Genomic DNA, 20,885 nt, shown 5'->3' on the forward strand with positions numbered 1-20,885 from the left:
ATCCCTCTTTCCTTCCTGACTAAGCGCCTCGCACTTGTCTTACTGGCACGTTTTGGTTCCCATCATGGTACACTGCCACTGCCAGTAAGGTGAGGCTGTGCCAGTGTGCCTGTGGGTTGTACAGCATGAGTGTGGAGCACAGAGATAAAAGGATGTTTGATCCAAATCTGAGCAGACGTCATTAGCTCAAAAGGTAAACAAACAAATCTCACGAATGAATGCAGGCCAATAGATTTGTTTGGATGGAGAGGCTGGGTGCTTTGAGATGAACTTGAGTGTGTGATCAACCATATTACAGCGCTGTAAGTGACCCGGATTTACTTATTAACAGATTTTCTTATTAACACATCTGGATCTTCTAGTGCATCAGGAGCTAATGAACAATGGATCACATTAAGTCATGATTTTACACTAATGATTGTGCATGTTTTAGCTACACATTTCACGTACTCAACATAATTGCCAATCATAGTCAGAAGCACAGCCTTTCAGAAGTTTTTTAACTTAATATTTTACCTTCCATGAAGCCACTGGCTACAATTCTGTCATATGAAAATCAACCTGTGGAGATTAGTCAACTAATAGAAAATGAATCAGCAACAATTTTGTTAATCGGGTTATTGTAAGAGAACAAAAGTAAGAGTGTACAGCCAAGCTAAAAGCACTGTAGGGCTGTATTTAGGCACAGTGGTGTCATGAGCAAAATGCTAAGGTAATATTTACAATGTTCATCATCTTTGTTTAGCGTGTGTTAATTAGCACTGATGGAAATGTCATTAGTTGGTCATAAACCAAAGTATTAGCCAAGGCATAAGACAGGTAGTTTTCATTACTTTCTGTCATTTTATAAACTAAGAAGAATTATCAATTAAGCAAATCATCAAATAAATAATTGATATATTAATCAACAGTCTACAAGATCCACTACATCCCTCATAATCCATCAAAGTGAAAAATTCTAACACAACCTCAGAACTATGACCGATGACACGGCCGCACGGTGGCACATTTGGGTGTCAAAAAGCATTCATTTCATGTTGTAAATTCAAAGCTAAAAAAATAAACAATAAGCTGACAGGACATTGTAGGAAAATATCATATGAATTTGGTTGTGTATTGCATAAAAAAGATTGCTTTTCAAACTGTAGAGAAATAAATGGAGATCAAGTAGCAATGCATGAAATCAAACTCCAAAGTTAGGGTAAGCTTTGGATATTGGTTGGTGGTACTGTAACAGCAGGCAAAGTAGGTAAAACTAGCAGGATGGTCCTTGATAAAAACATCAAATGCACACTTTCTTTGCTGCTAATCTGCTATCAGAACAGTGGTAAATTCTATAAAAAAACAAAAAACAACAGCAATCTCATTACCAGGTGCACAGACTAATTCAATCAAAACTGTCCTCTGCTCCAGGACCAGTAGATTCCAAATGATGATTTCATTGATTTAACATAAGGATTCACGTCCCTCATGTGCTGTAATCAGTGTGTGTGTGTGTGTGTAATTGGGCTAAATTTCAATTAGCCTATAAGCTTGCCCCGACCTCCTGAGGACAAAGCATGCAGCCTGCGCATGTTTCTGCAGTTTAGCTGACCTAGTCTCTGAACATTAGTCTGGTTGGATGCTCCACAACACACGGGTTGAGAGACAGGGAGAGAAAGAGGCGAATGTATGACATCATTGACTTTTGCTTAGAGTGAATCTGGGTTCAGCTGGATAGCAGCGGCAGAGCAATTTGATATCACTTTGCCACACACACACACACACTGCAGATGTTTAAGCACACCCCCCTCGCTGTAGCTTGTATACACTTGTGTACACACACACACACACACACACACACACACACACACACACACACACACACACACACACACACACACACACTAACTAAGGCTCACCCAATTAAGCAGTCTGTTAAGTCATTAAGACTGTAGGAACAACGAAAAAGGCATTGCTCGCTTGCCGTGAAGTTAAATGTGTGTGTGTGTGTGTGTGTGTGTGTGTGTGTGTGAAGGGAAAGAGAGAGAGAAAGCAGGGGGTTGGAGATTGGAAAATCCCTGGCAGCCGCGCCTAAGCAGCATGTCTTATTTCATCGACTTTCTCTCAGAGAGGAAACATGACATTGTAAAGGATTACTAACAACCTCGCAGTGTCACACAACTCGCACACTCTCCCTCTGGTTGCTGGTCATGACATGGCAAGTAAAAGGGGAGAATCTTAAAAAAACAAGAAACTTAAGAGTGGGTAAACACAAGTTGACAAAATGTAGACTAAGTGGAAAAAGTGTAGTGGTTGACTGCTTTGACACTTAACTTCTCTCACCCGTCACCATAACACTAAGTCTCAAGGGTGACACATATAATACTGCCATGTTGTAATGCTGTGCATGCCACCGCACTGTAATTTGTGAGATTTCTGAAGCTCAGAGCTTTTCAGAACACCTGTTACACCTGTTTTTCAAGTCAATCCAACCAACCCTCATCAGTTGTTATCCTTGGCATTCTCAGCACACATGAATACAAGCCGTAAGTAGAAAAGGTGCTTACCCACTTTTCTTCCTTTCCCTAAGTTACTTTGTGGCAAATGAGATGTTGGCTCAGTTTTGCAAACCAACAATCTGATGGCTTACTTTTTTGACGGTTACCTCGTTACTAGTGATCTTACACTGCATTTCATCAAAAATAAGGCCGATGTACCATTTAATTAGTCCTTTATGGACTTAATGTACCAAGAGAAGCCCCCCAACTGAAGGAAAACAGTTATATTTCTCTTTTCTACATTAACTGTATCATATATATATATATATATATATATATATATATATATATATATATATATATATATATATATATATATATATATATATATATACAAGATCATAGAGGCAGGCATATTTTTATTTTTAAAGGCCAGTTATTTCATGGATCCAGGATACTATGCATCCTGATAAAGTTCCCTTGGCCTTTGGAATTAAAATAGCCCCACATCATCACATGCCCTTCACCATACCTAGAGATTGGCATGGGGTACTTTCCATAAAGTCATGTCTCAATGCAAATCAAACTGACATAAAACCATGCCAATCTCTAGATATGGTGGGTATATGATGATGTGGGGCTATTTTAATTCCAAAGGGAACTTTATCAGGATGCATAGTATCTTGGATACTATGCATCCTGATAAAGAGATGATTTTATGGAATCTACCCCATGCCAATCTCTAGGTATGGTGAAGGGCATGTGATGATGTGGGGCTATTTTAATTCCAAAGGCCAAGGGAACTGGAGGAGGATGCATAGTATCCTGGATCCATGAAATAACTGGCCTTTAAAAAAATCTTTCAGTTTTAAATAATCTTTATTTCAACTACAGTATAGGCTTCGCTAACTCATCGGTTTCTCTTTGTCTGCATCTTCTCCTTTATGATTGCTATACATTTAATGAGGGAAATCCATGAGGGACAAAAGCTTTTAACTGGATTCACCTCATCAGTGATTCATGAAAGTAGTGAGGTACCCGGTATCCATGGCGGGAGATACCTCTGTGATTTCCTCTGTCAGACAATAGTATTCCCCCACATCTTCCCCCCATCGACTGCTAGTGCTTACACAGCACAGTTAATATTATTGATTTTTTTATCCACCAATGGTAATTACGTTACTCTATGCTTGCAACAATGATAGCTCACGCTCACTAACTGCCACACAGTCACTCCATGATAAATATTTAATTTGATCTTTATTTAGCTGGTTCAGTGGAGCTCAAATCAGCATTACAGCTTTTTTTTAAAGCCCCTTTGCTACAGTAGTCTCTATTAGAGACACCGGTTATTGTGTTGGGGATAATCCCCTTTGTGTAGGGGGCTCACCAACATAATCACTAACATAGTTTGTCAGTATGCAGGCAGTGATGGTATCATCAAACTGAGCAACACACTCAAAAACAAAAACAAAATTGTAGAGTAAAATCCTTCTGAAATGTTGGACTGAGATACACATATGCACCATTGTATGACCTTTTTTAGCATAGTTTAGTAGTTTGGGTATTTCTAAATATTAGGAGATACATCAGGGTTTACTTTTTCAAAAAGAAACTAGAGCTTCTTGGATCCTAAAAAATCCTAAATCCTAAACTGATGTCATACAGCGTCATGCTGCTTTCCTTCTTCCCTGAGTCACCCTCTCCCACCCATAACATTAGCAGCCTGAAGTATGGTTTCTTCCTCTGCCAGCAAATAAATTACATTAGTGCAGCAAAGCACATGAGCAATAGTGTCCTATTGTGTCATCTCTGTTCTGTCTCATTCAGCCAACTGATCGCAATCAGCCAACAGGGGAGAAATATATTCATGACATACCCCTCATCACATCAAGCAGAACCACAGTAATCAGGGCAGCTGCTGTGAGCAAAGGACTGTTCCTCATCCTCTCTTCGTCTTTGTTTATTAGCTTTCTTGATGGCTGCTGGCTCACATACACTGTTGACATTATTGTGGCCTTGATTCCAAAAACTTCCTGTTAATTCTACAGTGTTTTTTTTCTGTAAATGCCCTCTGGAGTTGGTGGATTGTTTTATTCAAATGTACAGCAGTCTGTTCAAAATCAAATGTTTTCTAGTTTGACAGTGTTAAGCTACACAACAACGGGAAGGCTGAACTCCTTTTTCAGCAAAGCCCTAAAAGCTGGAGCTAAAATAGCTCTCATGTCTGCAACACAGACAAATACACACTTGGTGTCAAGTTTAGCCAGTCAGCTGGTGACATGTCAAGTCCAGAGAAACAACATGCAGCCAAGGAAAGAGTAGATGGGGGGGATTGAGTGAGGAAAGGATTAGTTTTTTTTTACCGTTGCAGAACTGTAGCAGCGATGAGGTGTCATACAAGCTGCTGTAGCTGGAAAACCCGTCCTCCATTCTCAACCTCTGCTCCGCTCCTCTGGGCTCCCTCTGTTATCCACAACTCCTTCGCTCTCCTCTCTTTCTCTCTCTCTCTCTCTCTGGTGACTCCCCTCCGTTAGTTTATCGTTCACTTGGCGTCCAAGGCGCTCCCTCCATTTACTCTGCACGGGCCGGGCTCCCTGGGTAAGTCACCATGGCAACCCATTCACTCCGATTATGTCATGTGAACTCCAACCCCTCTTCTTTTCCACCCCCCTCTGACGAAAAAAAAGTCCTGAACTACAGCATAAAACACTCCCTGCTGAAGAATGACTGCACCGGACTGCCAGAGAGACACAGATACAGAAGTTAAGAGGCTGCTGGTGGTTTTGTTTCCTCTTGTGCTCGTCCTCTCCTCCCTCTGTCCTCTTTTCCCCTCCCTCTGTTCTCGTCTTGTCCTTCTGTCTTCAGCAGAGGCAGCTGTGTGTCGTTAGCTCTTGCTGATCTCCAGCAGAAAAACAGCTTTAAGAGGGCTTGAGCTGAGAGCGCAGACAGGCTCTGGCATAGGCAGTTACTGTGTGTGTGTGTGTGTGTGAGTGCGCATGCATGCATATGTGTGCATGAGTGTTTAGATAATGCTCGGGACAGCCCAGCCTTCCCCTGTCACACAGTGTGGACGAGTCAGAGCGCAGGGGGCTGGGCCTGTGACATAGATCCTCCTTCTCTTGCCTGGTGGGAGAGGAGAGGAAATGAGAAGAGAGGAAAGGATAAAAGGGGTGAGGACTGGAGAAAGAAGGAGATAGGACAGAGAGAGAGAGAGAGGGGGGAAGAGAGGAAAGAAAATGAGAGCCAAAAGAGAAAGGAGATGAGACAGGAGAAGAGATGAGGGGAGGAGAAAAGAGGAGAAGAAAGGACAAAATGGGACAGGACAAGGTAGGGTAGGAGAGGTAAAAAGAGGAGAGGAGAAAGAAGGAAATGACAAGAAAAAAGGGGAGAGAGGAGTGGACAGAAGAGGTGACGAAAGGAGAGGAGAAATTAGGAAAGGAGAGGAAATGAGGGGAGAGAACAGGAGAGGAGAAAGAAGGATTGAGGAAAGGAAAGGAAAAAACAGGGAGGAGAGGACAGGAGAAAACAAGAGGAGAGAGAAATGAAGGAAACCAAACCAATGGCAGGTTACTAAAATGACTAAGGCACTGTGGGTCCCTCAGTCAATGTATAGCAGTTGCTAGAGTTACTTATTCTACTGCTCTTCCACGCATACAGACCCAGACATATATATATATATATATATATATATAGTCACACATACTGTTTGTAACGGTATGGAGTCACATAGGGACACACCATAACAAACATCTGTCACATCTTTGTTGAAACTTCCTGCAGCCAAACATTCAAAACTGAACATTGCCAGGGGATCCCCGCTGTGGCTAAACATGATTATCAGTCTGTCCCCTGTCGGTCTTATCTGCCCCGCTGCAGACTGCACAGAGACTGAGGGATCCTTAAAACAAGGACAAGAGGGGGAGAGAATGAAAGGGTGACTATAGGGGATTGAGGAAAGAGAGAAATAAATGGGATAGAGGGGGAGGGGATGCAGTAGAATAAGAAAGAGAGAGTGCTTGAGGAGGGTGGGCGGTATAGAGAAGGACCAAATTAAAAAGTGAGCAGGGTGTGAGCGGAAAAGGGGGATACCCTAAAGAAAATTGAATTCTAACCAAGGGTTGTATGTGCATGTGAGGGGGGCATCTTTGCATTATTTATAATTTAAGCTTGCAGGGAGAAATAATAAGCCTAAAGAGTCTGTGGCCTATATTCATGTGTGAAACATTCCCCCCCTTTCTTGCTAGATCACAAGACGGAGCCAACAAAATTGCACAAAGGCAGGGATGCTCTGAAGACAGCAGTGGGAGAGACCATGAAAGGATACATTTGTTTCTCTCAGTGTTTTTATAGTAGCCCAGCAGGTGTGATATAATCTGTCAGTGTGAAGCTCTTTCTGTACAGGTATCTCTCCGAATATCTAGGATCCTTTCTGGTTCAAAAGTGGCCCGGCTGGATTTGACCTTTAACGGAAGGATGAAAGGGATGCAGTGAAGCACCTTAAAAACGGTTGATCACTTCATGGGTCAAGGCCTCCATGTTGACCTCAGCCCTTGTATTCTCTCCCTCCTCTCCATCAGAAAAAAAACAACACTGCACTCTGGTTCACTTATTTCACAATAACATAAAGCCACCAATAGATCCACCACACTCAGTAGCAGGCAGAATTATGTGAGAAAACAAGGTGCTCTTTGTACACCAATGTTGCATTTGAACACTATAATAGTTGTTTCGCAAAATCACAAGGATATTACACTTCAAAACAAAAAGAAAGTATGATTATATGTTGACCTTTACACCACTTGTACACGTCGCTCTTTCTCCGCGGTTAAAATTCATATCTACAACGAGCATGTGGAAAAATGCACCAAGGTTTTTGCATTCATTTAGATATCGTGAAAATCACATTTTAGACATTTTTTAACCACCAAAAGGCCACAACATCCAGTGTTTTGATTCAGATACCGAATGGAATTTCATGCAGCTCCTCACCCAGAGTCCAAGCAATACACATTGTAAACATTATTTGTGTTTTTGTTCTGAGGACTGTGAGTCACACTGGTGCTTTGTCTGAAGGGCTCAGATTATGGAAAATCACATTCTGGGCCAGATTTGGGATCTAGATTAGGGACAGGTCTGTTTTTTTGTATGTGTCTGTCTCTCTGTGCATATGATCACGTGAGAAGAGAAGCATCTAAAACTGGGGTATATTCCCTCCAAAATCCCCCACATGGGTCCCTAAACCCCACCTACTACCCAGCGGGTGGCAGGTGGTGGGACCGCTGCTGCTCCACCACCCCTCCCTTTTCCACACCTCCCAATTGTTCCCCCCTTGCACCACCCATCAATGTATCCAGAGGACTGACGTACGCACGCACGCACGCACGCACGCACGCACGCACGCATCCTTGCAAGGCTTGGTATCAATCCTCCATTGCTTTATCAACTGGCCTGCTGACTCTGTTTTTACAGCTTTGGTTCTAAGCAGACACATGAAGGTCATATTCGAACTGAGGCGGTTGTTCATTTATTTATTTTTCCTTCCAAAAACAGAAAAGAAACTGCTGACAAATTTGTTTTATCCACAGATGATCAGTCAGTCTGTCAGTGGGCCAGGATTATACAGAATCAAATCCAGAGTTAAAGAGGAAACAAGGTCAATCCTCTGTATGATCCAGCCACCATCTGTGCGCCTGTCCTGGTTATTGGGCTGGTTTGTGTTTTACACCATGAATTAATCCAACCTGGGTTCCTAATGATTTATAGAAACATTGAATTTCAAACAAAGAAAGGGGGACACGTGTCATTCTTTACAGTCTGTCAAGCTGGACATCTAAAGACTGTATATCTTAATGAAAAAAAATGAAAATGTTTTTAGGCAGTTGTGTGAACTTTTGCACCAACTAGTTAAACATTACAGTTTGCTAGTACCAGTTTTACTCACGTTTCAAGAGTCCTTGTCCTTCTTAAATGTCTGTCAAGATATAAGGAAGTAAGCTCACTAAATTTAATAACTTGAAATAAGATAAGTTCATGAATGCATTCCAATTCAAACATTACATTGAGATTTATTTTTCACTCACATGATGTGAAAAAGATGAATGTATAAAATCTGAAATGTAAATAGCAGCAGGTAGCAAAGGTGACCCAATATGAGCCTGTGCCAAGGTGAGGAGGATGGGTCAACAGGAAAGAGTGGAATAAGTGTTAATCATTTATTTCCCTAGTGATAACATTCACATGAAGTTTATGATTTCAACAGTCATTATGCCAACTCAGTGCCTTACAAAAGTAACAATAAAGGAATCTGAGGATGATTTTTCAAAACAATTTGTCTCAACAACTATTGGAATGATCGATATGAAATATGGTACACACATTCACGGCAAGTCAAAATTTTACTTACTAAACTCTTATGTAGGGCTGTAGGATATGCGACAAAACAATATATTGTGCAGCCTTACTCTTATGCTATGTTGACACTACGAGCGTCAAAAGCTACAAAATGGCCAAGCGTGGCCAGCTACATTGTCGCAGAGTCACGGTCAAGCACTCATTTTTGTTTAAAATGTTGCCACCCTATGACCCTATTGTATCCCCGTGTGCCAGTGACAGACTAGGATCAAAAAATGGCCCTGGCATTTGCAACACACCGGTCCTATTTTAATAACCTAGTTTGGAAACTGCCATGTGCACAGAAAGCTACAATAGCATCAGCTAACTTAACTAAAAAACTGTTAAAAATGCCTTAAAGAAAAAAAACATGATTGGTTGTTGCTTCACTGTCATTGGAGCGCTGAAAAAAGTTGAGGACAGCTCAACTTTCATTTGTAGCACGTCACACCTGTGTGTGGCGTCAGATTGTAGCTAAATGTCGCTGGCTTCCATTGAAAATTACCAGTAGCCTGTTGCGTTCTCGCTCATAGTGTGAACACAGCATTAGTGTTGTTTTAGACATTAAACACACAGAGGAAGAAACCATTATGATAGAAACATTGAATCTTACATGTGTTATATCTATTGTTTATTTTTAAAACCTGTCCTATTTCATCTACTTTTTCTTTTTTTAATCTACAGTATATATTCTTCCTTGATACTAAACTGTCCAACTTTCCCTGTTAGGATCATTAATGTTTTATCTTTTTTGCATCTTATCCTACCTTAGGCTATGGTCGATAAAACCAAAATGAATTCTCAAGGCGTAACAATGTGACATCTCATAACATTAACTGTGCTATTGATGCACCTAGATGGCGAGAAGAGACCAGACCAGCAGAGGATGTAATACTGTCCGTGACTGACAGGGTCCCTCTTTCTAATAACTGTCTGGACAGGAGAGCAGAGATAGAGATGGGGGGAGATAGATTGAATGTGAGAGGGGAGAGCAAATCAGATGAGTGACTGTTGAAAATACATCATTTCCCACCTGCTGGAGAAAATAACCTGTCATTTCTAATTCATGCTTATCAGAGTAGGCGTTATTAGCTTCAAAAATCTAAGTAAAGAGTAGGGCTGAGTACCGACTTCAATACTTTTTATGCACCGACCAAAATGCCTCCTTAGTATCAATAATCGAAAAATGCCTCCTCATTCAAAACCCAATACAGTATCAATACCTAAGGAGTAAATCCTATCAGCGTCAGTGAGCAAATAAGCATGTAGCGTGTTTCTACCAAGATCTAATAATGTTTGTAATTGGCTGCTGTTACGTTACACGTCATAGAGGCATGCAGGAAAAACACTACGTTACGAACAGAGACAGGACTCACTTAGTAGGACCTGAACATTTTTTTAATGGATTTTATAAAATTGGTATCGAAAAAAGCATTGTTCAAAAATCAGTATCAAAGTCATGGTCTTTGTATCGGTATTGAAATTGTTTTAACGATACCCAGCCCTAGTGTAAGATGAGATTTATTTTGTGACTATTTAGTTAACAGATGACCTTTTTATGGTTACTGAAATAAGTCACATATTTCCATTAATTGTATTTTCATAGTGTATTCTGTTCCTTGAGTTAACAAGGGAGCTATCTAACATGTTATACCCTGCCTGTAATTCAGTTATGTTGGCAGAGGGATATGATGTTGAGATGATGAAGCACGTTTTGTTATGAGTCTTGAGTTGTCCTACGCTTGAGGAGTGTCATTAAAGTGGACCAAGTTACACAGTGGAAGCTGTCTCCGTGCTCTTACTCTACCCACGGCCCGAAAGTACTTACTGTATATGTAATAACGGTAATAATAAAATGTAAACATAAATACTGTATAACAACAGGAGTACCTTTTTTGAAATCAAAGCTCCATAAGGTTTGTTTTAAAATTGTTAAATTTTTCTTCTACACATTTTCAGCGCTTATTTCTACGTCCCATATTTTCTAATATAGGGCTGGGCGATATAGAGAAAATCAGATATCATGATATTCTTGACCAAATACCTCGATATCGATATTGCGGCGATATATTCTAGAGTTGACAGTTGGTGCTCTCGCAAAATATCTTCACACTTAGATTTTAGATAAATAATCATTAATAATAGAACAGCTAGAACAGTCTGGTAAGTTCAGAAAAGTACATCACTTCACTGTAATGCTGCCTTTAAAACCAGGAAAAGACACTTATGTCATATCACGATATTACGATATCCAAAATCTAAGACGATATCTAGTCTCATATCACAATATCGATAAAATATTGATATATCGCCCAGCCCTAGTTAACGCTAACAATAACTAGCGTTATGTAAAGAGAGTGTTTTCAGTTGATGTTCAACTTATCAAGTTCTAGTCAACACAAGGAGAAAACTGACAAGCCACTATCATCCGTATGCGTGATAAACTAGAACTACAAATGTCAACCTGCTGGTTGCACTAGAGGAAAAGTCAGGGGATCACCAAAGTCATTAGAATTAATTGTCTGGGAACCATGGACATCTGTACAAAATTTAATTGCAGTCCATCCAATATTTGTTGCTATCAATAACTGTTCAGTATAAAATATCACATTGTATGTGTATCAGTACTTTATTGTGCCATCCGTTGCACCAAACTCTACTTCTAAAATTGAATATTTCATCTAACCCCATGAAAACAGTCAACTAACAAAAGACTGTAAAGCATATTTGTGTAATATCAGCGACAACACTGCAACACTGCACTTGTGTTTTGGGCCACACAAGCAACAGCAATGCCAAATAATGATGTTATGGTTCAGGAAAACTGGGTCAACACTTGTGTTTTTAGCACAATCTTTTGGTCATGGTTTCTAAGAGCATTATGCATGTAGAAATCCCCTGCCAGACTCTGTAATATCTACAAAGACCCACATTTATGAATTTTAGAGAAAGAGGGAGTCGTGGGAATGTATTTTGCAAGTCTTACTGTAGTGCAGTAATGCAATAACAGCAATACTGATTGTTACCCTACAATTCGATCAATTTGTCTTTTCATTAACAGCATTATACGGGTAAAATTGATCTGATTAATGCGTGTTCAGCACTTAAATGCTTAAAGAAAATCTGTAAATAAATACATACCCTGATGTGGTACTGCAGCTACAGTAATTGAAAGATAAACAAGACTATATTCAAGGTGAACGATAGTGAAAGTGTTTGGTGGCTGAGGCTTAAAAAGAAAGAAGTCCTATCCTGTTAAGTCTCTATGGATGCCTTGTCAAGACAGACTGTATGGGAGAGAGACAGAGACAGCACGTGAGTGTAGAAGAGGAGAATCTGCTTTTGGGCTTTAAATAGCTCTTAATCCTGAGGCTGTGGAGCAGCGTTTACATGTCCTAGTCCAGCTCCTCTTTTCTATGTCACTCACAGATCAAACACCACTAAAGAATTCCCCAAACCATTACTTGTTTATTACAATATGAGGTTTCTCCCTATAGCACAGGTTCATTGGTAACACATTTTGTATACCAACAATATACAAAAGGAGCTATGGACACCGCGGGGGTGCAACAAGGATCATACTGTAAATCCACAGAAAATAAATAACCTGCCACTATAACGACAGAATGGTCGGTCAGGGTACTAAAGTATAATCCGTTTTTTGTTTTAAACCAAAAACGAAAAAACGGGTCGATGTTATTACAGCTCTCATACTTTTATTTTGACACGTCAATGTTACTTCCTGTCCAGAGCGCATTGGTTTTAGTCAACTTTGATCCAGAGCCGGCCCAAGGCATAAGCGAACTAAGTGGCTGCTTGGGGCCCCCTGGCCACTAGGGGGCCCCCAACAAAGTGTTGTTTTTCCCTCGACTAAAGTTAAAATGAATTGAACTTTTAACGAGAAGTGAATTACTTGTATGTGTGAAAACAGCTTTATCTATCGCATCCGTTTAGTGGTTGTTGAATATATAACATTATTATATACCGGTAATTTGTTCAATATATAGCATAATATCATTTTTTCACTCTTTCACAGAGGGCGCCCCCCCAATACAATGATAGGGAAAACACTCAAACCAATATTTACATAAAATTGGCATGAATAATCATAATGGTATACATGCCCCGTGTGTGTGTGTGTGTGTGTGTGTGAGTGCGTGTGAGATCTTGTCATTTGTCATCTGCAGATTAATTTTAAGTGTGGGGGGGATCGATTTAAATCATGAATCAGATTCTTTGTGAAAAAATCAGGGATTTTTTTGAGGCCATATCGCCCAGCCCTACTTCCTAATAACACAGAGTATGTCAGTATTGTTTGGCCCTGAAGTAGTTGGGTGAAGTCACTACCTTAATAAATCAAAAAGCAAAAGGCTATGAATCTGAACAAATTTAGGTATTGCCCTTCTCTAGCTGACCATCCCCAAAATGCACCAGAATACAGGAAATCACATCTACCAAATTCAAAAATTTTGCCGTTTGCATCCACTTTTGCACAAATAGAGTAGGGGGGGGGGAGGGTCCTTATGCATCTGTGCCCTGGGGGGACAGTAGTTCATAAACCGTCACTGTATTAATACATAACCTCACTGTATTCATTTATAAGGTAACATTATAGCGTGACATTTGTGTCAATAATCGTCAAGCACAGGTGACTCCGCGTGGTGGGAGGGGGGGCCCCCAAATCAAATTCTGCTTAGGGCCCCCAAAAGGCTCGGCCGGCGCTGCTTTGATCTTAACACTTTACGACCAAAATAACATTATAAAGGAGAACTGTGTTCCATCAGATTTTCAGTGATTATGCACATTATAAAAATGAGCCCGTATTCTCCCTCTTGGGTTAAAACAGAAACAGGAATAACAAAAAAAAAAAAAAAAACAGTTGAAAAACGAGCAGTTTTCCAGTTAATTTTTAATTTGGATGGACAAAAACGGGAAAACGGAGCTCACCAAAAATCAAGTCATACTTTCGGAAAAAGGAGTTGCTTTCTCGTTTTTTCGATTTCATATGTGACAGCAAAAACAAATGAACTACACAGCAATACTGCCTACATAAACACACATTAAAGAAAATAGTCTATGCTACGTTTTTAGGCAACTGTAGTGGTGGCTGCCTTCATCTGTACAGTTTTAACAACGAATACGTTTGTTGTAGTAACGTTACTCACCTGTCTGAACGTCATTCTGAGTCTTGTGCACCGCGAAGTCTTCCTCAATCGGCTCAACTTCTCTGCTCGTTCATTCTCAGTGCATAATACAACCAGTCCACTCTGTCCCACTGCTCCTCATATTCAAAAGGTTTTTTAGCTGTATGAGCCCTGTAAAAAAACAGCAGAAAGGCCTCACACACACACACACACCTCACTGAAGGTAGAAACCACGACCATGAGTAGCATAGCATTTAGCTAGCATTGTAGCGTCCCTCAGTAAGAAGGCTACGAGAAGTTAGCAGGTTTCACTAGCAATTGATTAGCAAACAGTAACGTTACACAGGTTATTGGGCCGCAGCCAAAACAACAAAACGCTCAACTTTACTATATGCTCTCTGTACGAGCATTTCTCGCTCCTCAAACTGTAGCAGGAGGAAGAACAACAACAGACATCACTGCAAAACACAGACGCTATCGCGCACAAATCACTGTCATAGGCAGAGATGGGAAGTAACGAACTGTACAAATACTTCATTACTGTACTCAAGTAGATTTTTGCAGATAGTTTTACTATTATTATTATTTTTGTGCCGACTTTTTACTTTTACTCCTTACATTTTTAACACAAATATCTACTCCTTCCTTACATTTTACAAAATTGGCTCGTTAGGCTTTAGTTTCAAATAATTTCAGTGGCGTTACCGTTATTATTTTCATCAATACCGAATTCAATATAATTGGATGGGAATATAGGCTACGTTGCACTTGACGCACCACTACAAGACGACTCGACAGATTCAGCGGTATTCATTCGCGGCAAATCATTGCGGCTTGATGGCGGTAACTTAGCACATAGTAGTATGGACGGCGACATGATTGAAAATGAAGAAAATGGAGATTCCAGAGATGCGACAGACAAGCAGCAAGACAATCATCCTTGGGCTTATCTAGGAGAGATGTTTGAGATAGTATAAGTATCAAGAATAACTCCTGGCGAATGTGCTGCAAATTGTGCCAATGTTAGGGGAAGATTTAAAAAGAGAAACTGGATCTGTTTTTTTATGTCCACTGAAGTTTCTCAGCTTGCACTCTAGTAACATTTATGTGGTCCAGGTAGCTTTGCAAGGCTACCTTTACTTTTATACTTTAAGTAAATTTCCAAGCCTGTACTTTGTTACTTTTACTTGAGTAAATAAGCTAAATCAGTATGCTACTTCTACTTTTACCAGAGTATTTTGTAACACAAGTATCTGTACTTCTACTTGAGTCCGGGAAGTAAATACTTTTGCCATCTCTGGTCATAGGTAGGCCTACTTGAAATGACTGACAGACTTCACAGCTTCAAAGCTAATAACATGTTCACTGACATCCTGGAAATCTCAGTAACTACTAGTAGCCTTTTTTTAATCTTGGCTGAACTCAATGATACGGGCTGAACTATCCTATCTCCTAATATAGTGTTACTCAAGACATGGGGTCAGCCCTATGTATGCCCAATGGTCCCAGAGCCCTATGTTCCCACATTTCTAAGATTTTTCTTAAAATTAGGGCCCATGTTCCCACATTTCTAGGACATTTTCAAAATTAGGTCTTGTGGGGTTAGGGTTAGGGTTAGGGGGATACAATCTGATACAAATTTATGAAAAAGGAAATGTGGGAACATAGGGCTGTTGGAACATAGGCACGCTCCCCAAGACATAACAGTTCACATCACAGTCCGTTACAGTATTTAAGCTTGATCCAGCATGCACCTGTTATGCACGCAACATCATTTTTTGTTTTGCTTTTACTACTAGGCCTTTGGCACCCCGGCCATTGAACGTAAACATTTAGTTAGTAACGTTACACCAGAAACGCTTTAGTATAGAGGATCTTTTGGTTACACCCATAGACTGTAAAAAATAATGTTCAATGGTTACATCATGTATATTTTCTAGACTAGAGTGTCGTCTCTCTGAAGCTCTTCCCTCCTGCGGCCGCAAACACACAAGCAGCTGATCTGGCTCTTTTCTCTTGTTCCTTTACCACAGGGTGTTTGGGTGTCCAAAGGAAACAAAATCTGCCAAAACAGCACCTCTACATTTTCTGTCACTAATTACCACCTTATATGTTGTGTCGTTTGTTTAAGCTGTACAAACTTAAGGGTAAAAAGTTTCACTGGGGTGCCATACTGTTCCTTGAACGGGGATTGATAACTCTCTTAAGGTTACTGCTCCCGCAAAAAATAGCCTGGCACTGTTTTGTTTTTTTAAATCTTTATAAAGCAAATAAGTGCATTGTACGTAAAAGATTGAGCTACTTCTTTTAGGCTGAAGTTCAATGCTAACTAAATTAGCTAATAATAATGTGAGATTGAATGGCCATAAACGTAAAGCTTTAGGTGAAATTGAGTATCAGACAATTTAAAAAGTAGAATTCCATATAAGGTGAAAATGTAAATTTAGGATCAGCCCCAGTGGTTTGTTTACAATATTTAACCAAGTTTTAAGATAATTTCCACTAAAACCACACACACAGCACTTATTCTTCATAATGAGCTTTTCATAGATGACAGATTCACCTTTTACTGAACCCCCAGTCATTGTATATACATACTGAAAAGCCCAAAATCACACTTTACAGTCTGTACATCATGCGACACCCTCTATCCTTAGAGCATCAATAAGGAAAAACTCCCAAAAGAAATCCTTTAGTAGGGGAAGAAAGGGAACGAAAATGCAAAAAAGGCAAAATTAGTGTGGACTCCTTCTTCCAGGATGGAGTGGTTAGACATGCAATATTGTATTAGTGCAGAGAGCAGAATTAGATTTTCAGTGAGCACACAGACACGTTGAGAGGACTGACATGAACAGTTAAGCAGGCAGGCAAGAAAAGAAGCAGATGGACAGAAAAAGGAACACTTTTTCTAACATGGTGAATGTGCCAGTAAAGGGGACTTTCTGTATTATTCTGCACACAATTATGACATTCATAACATTATGGCACCATAGGAAATCATATTGTGGGTATTACTTGAGCTTTCATAGCTTCTGTGTCAACCTTTCATAACTCTTCCCGCCTCCTTCCTCCCTGCCTGCCCTTCTCACCTTTACACTAATGATGCCATAGAAGTGAGGAAGAAGGCTTACAGACTTCTCTACATAATCTATATGTTAATGAGGCTTGGGCACAGAAGTAGAACAGGATTGTTGTAATTCAGCAGACTGCAGCCCTTGGAAATATACTAATTAGGTGACTGATGCTGTGTACGGCCATTTAAAAGCAGAAAACAAGTCAGTGGGAGTCATTGTAATTTGTCAACCCTCTACTACTGTGAAAATGGTCCATTTATCTAAAGGACGGCAATTTGAATACACCTGATCACTACCATGGAAATCCATGGTTTGTAAAATGGACACACACTGTGTATTCCAGAGTGTGCAGGGCTGTGTGTTCTGTCAAGCGTCGACAACATTAATCACATCTGACTTGGCTGCTGAAACATCCATGTACACCCTTCCCCCATTTCCTGAACAACCAAGAACTCTGCTCCACTCTTTTCTACAAGCCTACACACTTATATACAGCATATACTGTTTCATTTTTTTCATGTTGTTCTTTTGCTTTACTGTTCATTTTTCCTGCATTAAACAATGGTTCTCCCTGCACTTGCTTGCCTCTCCTCTCCTGTTCCTTTCAAAGTCACAGCAACTCAGTTCCCCGATCAATACAGCATAACCCTTAAATAAACTCTGCTGAGGAAATCTGGCGTCTTTTGCAGTTTACTCTAATGCATATGTTGTGGCAGTCATGCTCTTCCCTGTATCACACACACACACACACACACACACACACACACAAGACTGCAGGTGACTGTGCTCAAACCTGTGTGACAAATGACCCATTTCCAGTCTCAACATGAGGAATAGGTTTAAATCAACAAAGCTACTTGTCCTCAAATTCAGGGCACAGATGGAGGGCTGACGTCAGCAGGCCATGATGCCTTCTTCTTCTTCTCTCATCTGCATTTCTGGACGCGCACACACAAGCACACAAACACACACATACACACACACGGCTGCTGAATGCTGATGGTATTCTGTCATATATAGACTTGTCAGCTCCAATTGATCCCCCCATAAGTCTCAGTTACATGACATACAGACAGTCATTTTTTACAAAACTGATCTCCTTGGAGACAGCCACCACCTCACCCCATAATCAGAAACCACCATTCATAAAATATACTAATACTGCCGCCTGCAGGACATATGCTCAACTGCAGCTATTCATTTTCTCCCATGCCTGACAGTCAATGTTGGGAAATGTGTATTGAAATAAATAAAGCTCATGTTGGAACTGAAACAGTAAAATCCAACTCTGACTATCAGCACATAACTATATCATGTCATTTTTTTCTATAAATCATAAATACCACACAGTCACAATAGAAAATAGACATTTTGACCCAGGTGTAAATAATAAAATAAATCATAGCTGAATTCCATTTAGTTGCTTCAATTTCAGGATCCTGGTATTGTGTATGCTGGCTTACTGTCACACTGTTTTAATAGTGTTAGTTCCCTGAAAAAGTCTAAAATAACTGGTTAAGATGAAAATATTTTTGTAACACTTTACTTACTACATAAGAGTGACATGACACTGTCATGACACATGAACCCTAACTTGTCATGACAAAAACCAAATGACACTTAATGACAAAAGCGTTGTTTATAATGTTTATGACACATTCATGACCTTTAAGTAAAGTTTAACCAAATATTTTTTCCCCAGGATCTGTATCAATACAGATACAGATCATGTCAATGCAATATACGACCTTATAGGCGGTTAGAGAGGTGCTAATATTATTTTGGACACAATTTGAGCATAAAAGTGTTTTGAGTTTACTGAAACTGAACTTGAAAGCTTCCCCTGGTATCTGACTCTCTGGCTTCTATTCTAAACAGTTTAAACAGCTTCTTTATATACTGTTTGTTTTATATGTTTTATAAGTGCTGTTTCCTTCAGAAAACATCTTCATTCCCAAATATACTTAAAGTAGTGGGTCCACCATTACACTGTCATCTTTGCACACAAACATCTGCTCTTACAGTTTGAGAAAGTTGTTTAACCTGTATAACTGAATACAACTATTCAAATATTGGCCAACATTTGAGAATTTTCACTTTGACACATTACCATGTTGGATTTGAATATTTAATTCAGTATGATACAGATGAATGGAGGCGATACATCAAGCACAGTTATAATATTTGCTTAACTGTTGTCAAATGTAAAAAATATATAAAAAAATGCCATCACGTAGATAAGGAGAAATGTAGTGTAAAGCTGGAAACAAAGGGTTTAACGGTGTTATTTTATCAATTTGTTGAGTCTAAGACGTTCTGGTGCCAGTAAGTTAATAACAGTGATTTAGCTTACAAATTATGATGTAATTTCCTGGCAAATCCATTAGAGTATGATATAATAGATAATGGAGGTGTGGTCCGCTGCCCGTCAAATGCAATAACCACAATCTTGGCTGTTGGTTGGTTGTTGCCAAGGCTGCGGTTTCTGTAATTGACAACATCAAACAGTTTTCATACTGCTGAGTCATGTTTGATTAATCTGAGAAGGGAATCACGCATGGACTGAGCCAGAGAGGAAAGGAAACAGGAAAAAGAGGAGATAAAAGGACAGGGAGAGATGAGATGGATAGAGGAAAGGTGAGTGATTGAGTGAGTGACTGAGTGAAAGAACAAGACAAGAGGAAGGTTTCAATTTATAACTGATTGTTTCTGTTGGTCTGTCTGGTAGTAAGGGCTTCAGCTTCTCTCTCAGTTGCAGGAAATTACCCTTCAGTTAATGCTTAGTTAACACAAACACACACACACACACACACACACACACACACACACACACACACACACACACACACACACACACACACACACACACACACTAGCAGACACCTGCACATACACACAACACATCTTTATACCATTTGTATACCCAACAAGCATGCAGCACTGTTGTATCCACAACTCTGATATAAGGTCAAAGTGATATAAGGTACAACTACCTTCCTACCTCATCCATACAAACCATCTCTCTTCTTTCCTTGCTTTTCTACATATCTCTGATTAAATCTGCAGAGTCATTCTGCATTATTTTCATGAAACCAGAGGGATTTATCTCCAAGTTTCCATATAAGGGCCCAAACTGAACCAGCTCCTCTTTGCAGCTGAATACTTGCCGGGTGAGCTGTCCCAGTGGAGGGCTTTGACTAAAACAGGATGGGCCAAAAGAGACCCCCCTCCCTCAAGCATAAACACACATATGCAGACACACAAATCCAAACAATTTACAAGCATGTATGCACAGATAAGCACCTCGTATGTCTCCCTTGAACAAAGCGTATGCATGTGTGCACAAGAGGACATGCTTTTTGTTTTTCCTTACCAATTTGGAGCCCCTCACAGTCAGACATGGCCAGAGAGAGAGAAGAGGATCAGGATAGTGTCTTCTCTTGGCAGCCTGTTGCTTCTTCTGAATCTGTGCCTCCTTGTTTTTACTACAGTATCTCTGGTCAAACTCTGTTTTAAGCTTTTTAGGTCACACTCTCTCGCTGTTTAGCTTACTTACTTTATAATCTATCTCCTTGTCCTCCCCTGTCTCTCTCTCTCTCTCTCTCTCTCTCTCTCCCTCTCTCAACAATCTGACCAGTGGCTAGTGGATATGCCAATCAAACATCACACACTGTGCTATTGGATACTAAATTTGTAACTAACAGTCCTCCCTTGGGATATTGTTTCCCTGAGAAATGGCAGGTCTTCTTAGATATGATTTCATTGACTTCTCATATATCTACAACACCTATCTT

General features: G+C 40.0%; 1 protein-coding gene across 9 annotated transcripts in view; it reads right to left on the reverse strand.

The window, feature by feature from the left end:
* eml1 (EMAP like 1) overlaps positions 1-20,677 on the reverse strand; it is a 54,143-nt gene extending 33,466 nt beyond the window's left edge. For 3 of the 9 annotated variants that reach the window (XM_028565249.1, XM_028565248.1, XM_028565247.1), the window contains exon 1: positions 4,847-5,629. In XM_028565249.1, coding sequence (XP_028421050.1) covers positions 4,847-4,913 — 67 coding nt within the window. In that variant the 5' untranslated portion in view covers positions 4,914-5,629. Of the gene's footprint in view, positions 1-4,846; positions 5,630-14,038; positions 14,189-20,464 lie in introns of those variants that run through there. The other 6 variants (XM_028565252.1, XM_028565251.1, XM_028565255.1 and 3 more) reach the window with 4 other exon arrangements.
* Positions 20,678-20,885: the final 208 nt, after the last annotated feature.

The sequence above is a fragment of the Perca flavescens genome, chromosome 20 (genome assembly GCF_004354835.1).
Source record: "Perca flavescens isolate YP-PL-M2 chromosome 20, PFLA_1.0, whole genome shotgun sequence".
Classification (NCBI taxonomy): Eukaryota; Metazoa; Chordata; class Actinopteri; order Perciformes; family Percidae; genus Perca; species Perca flavescens.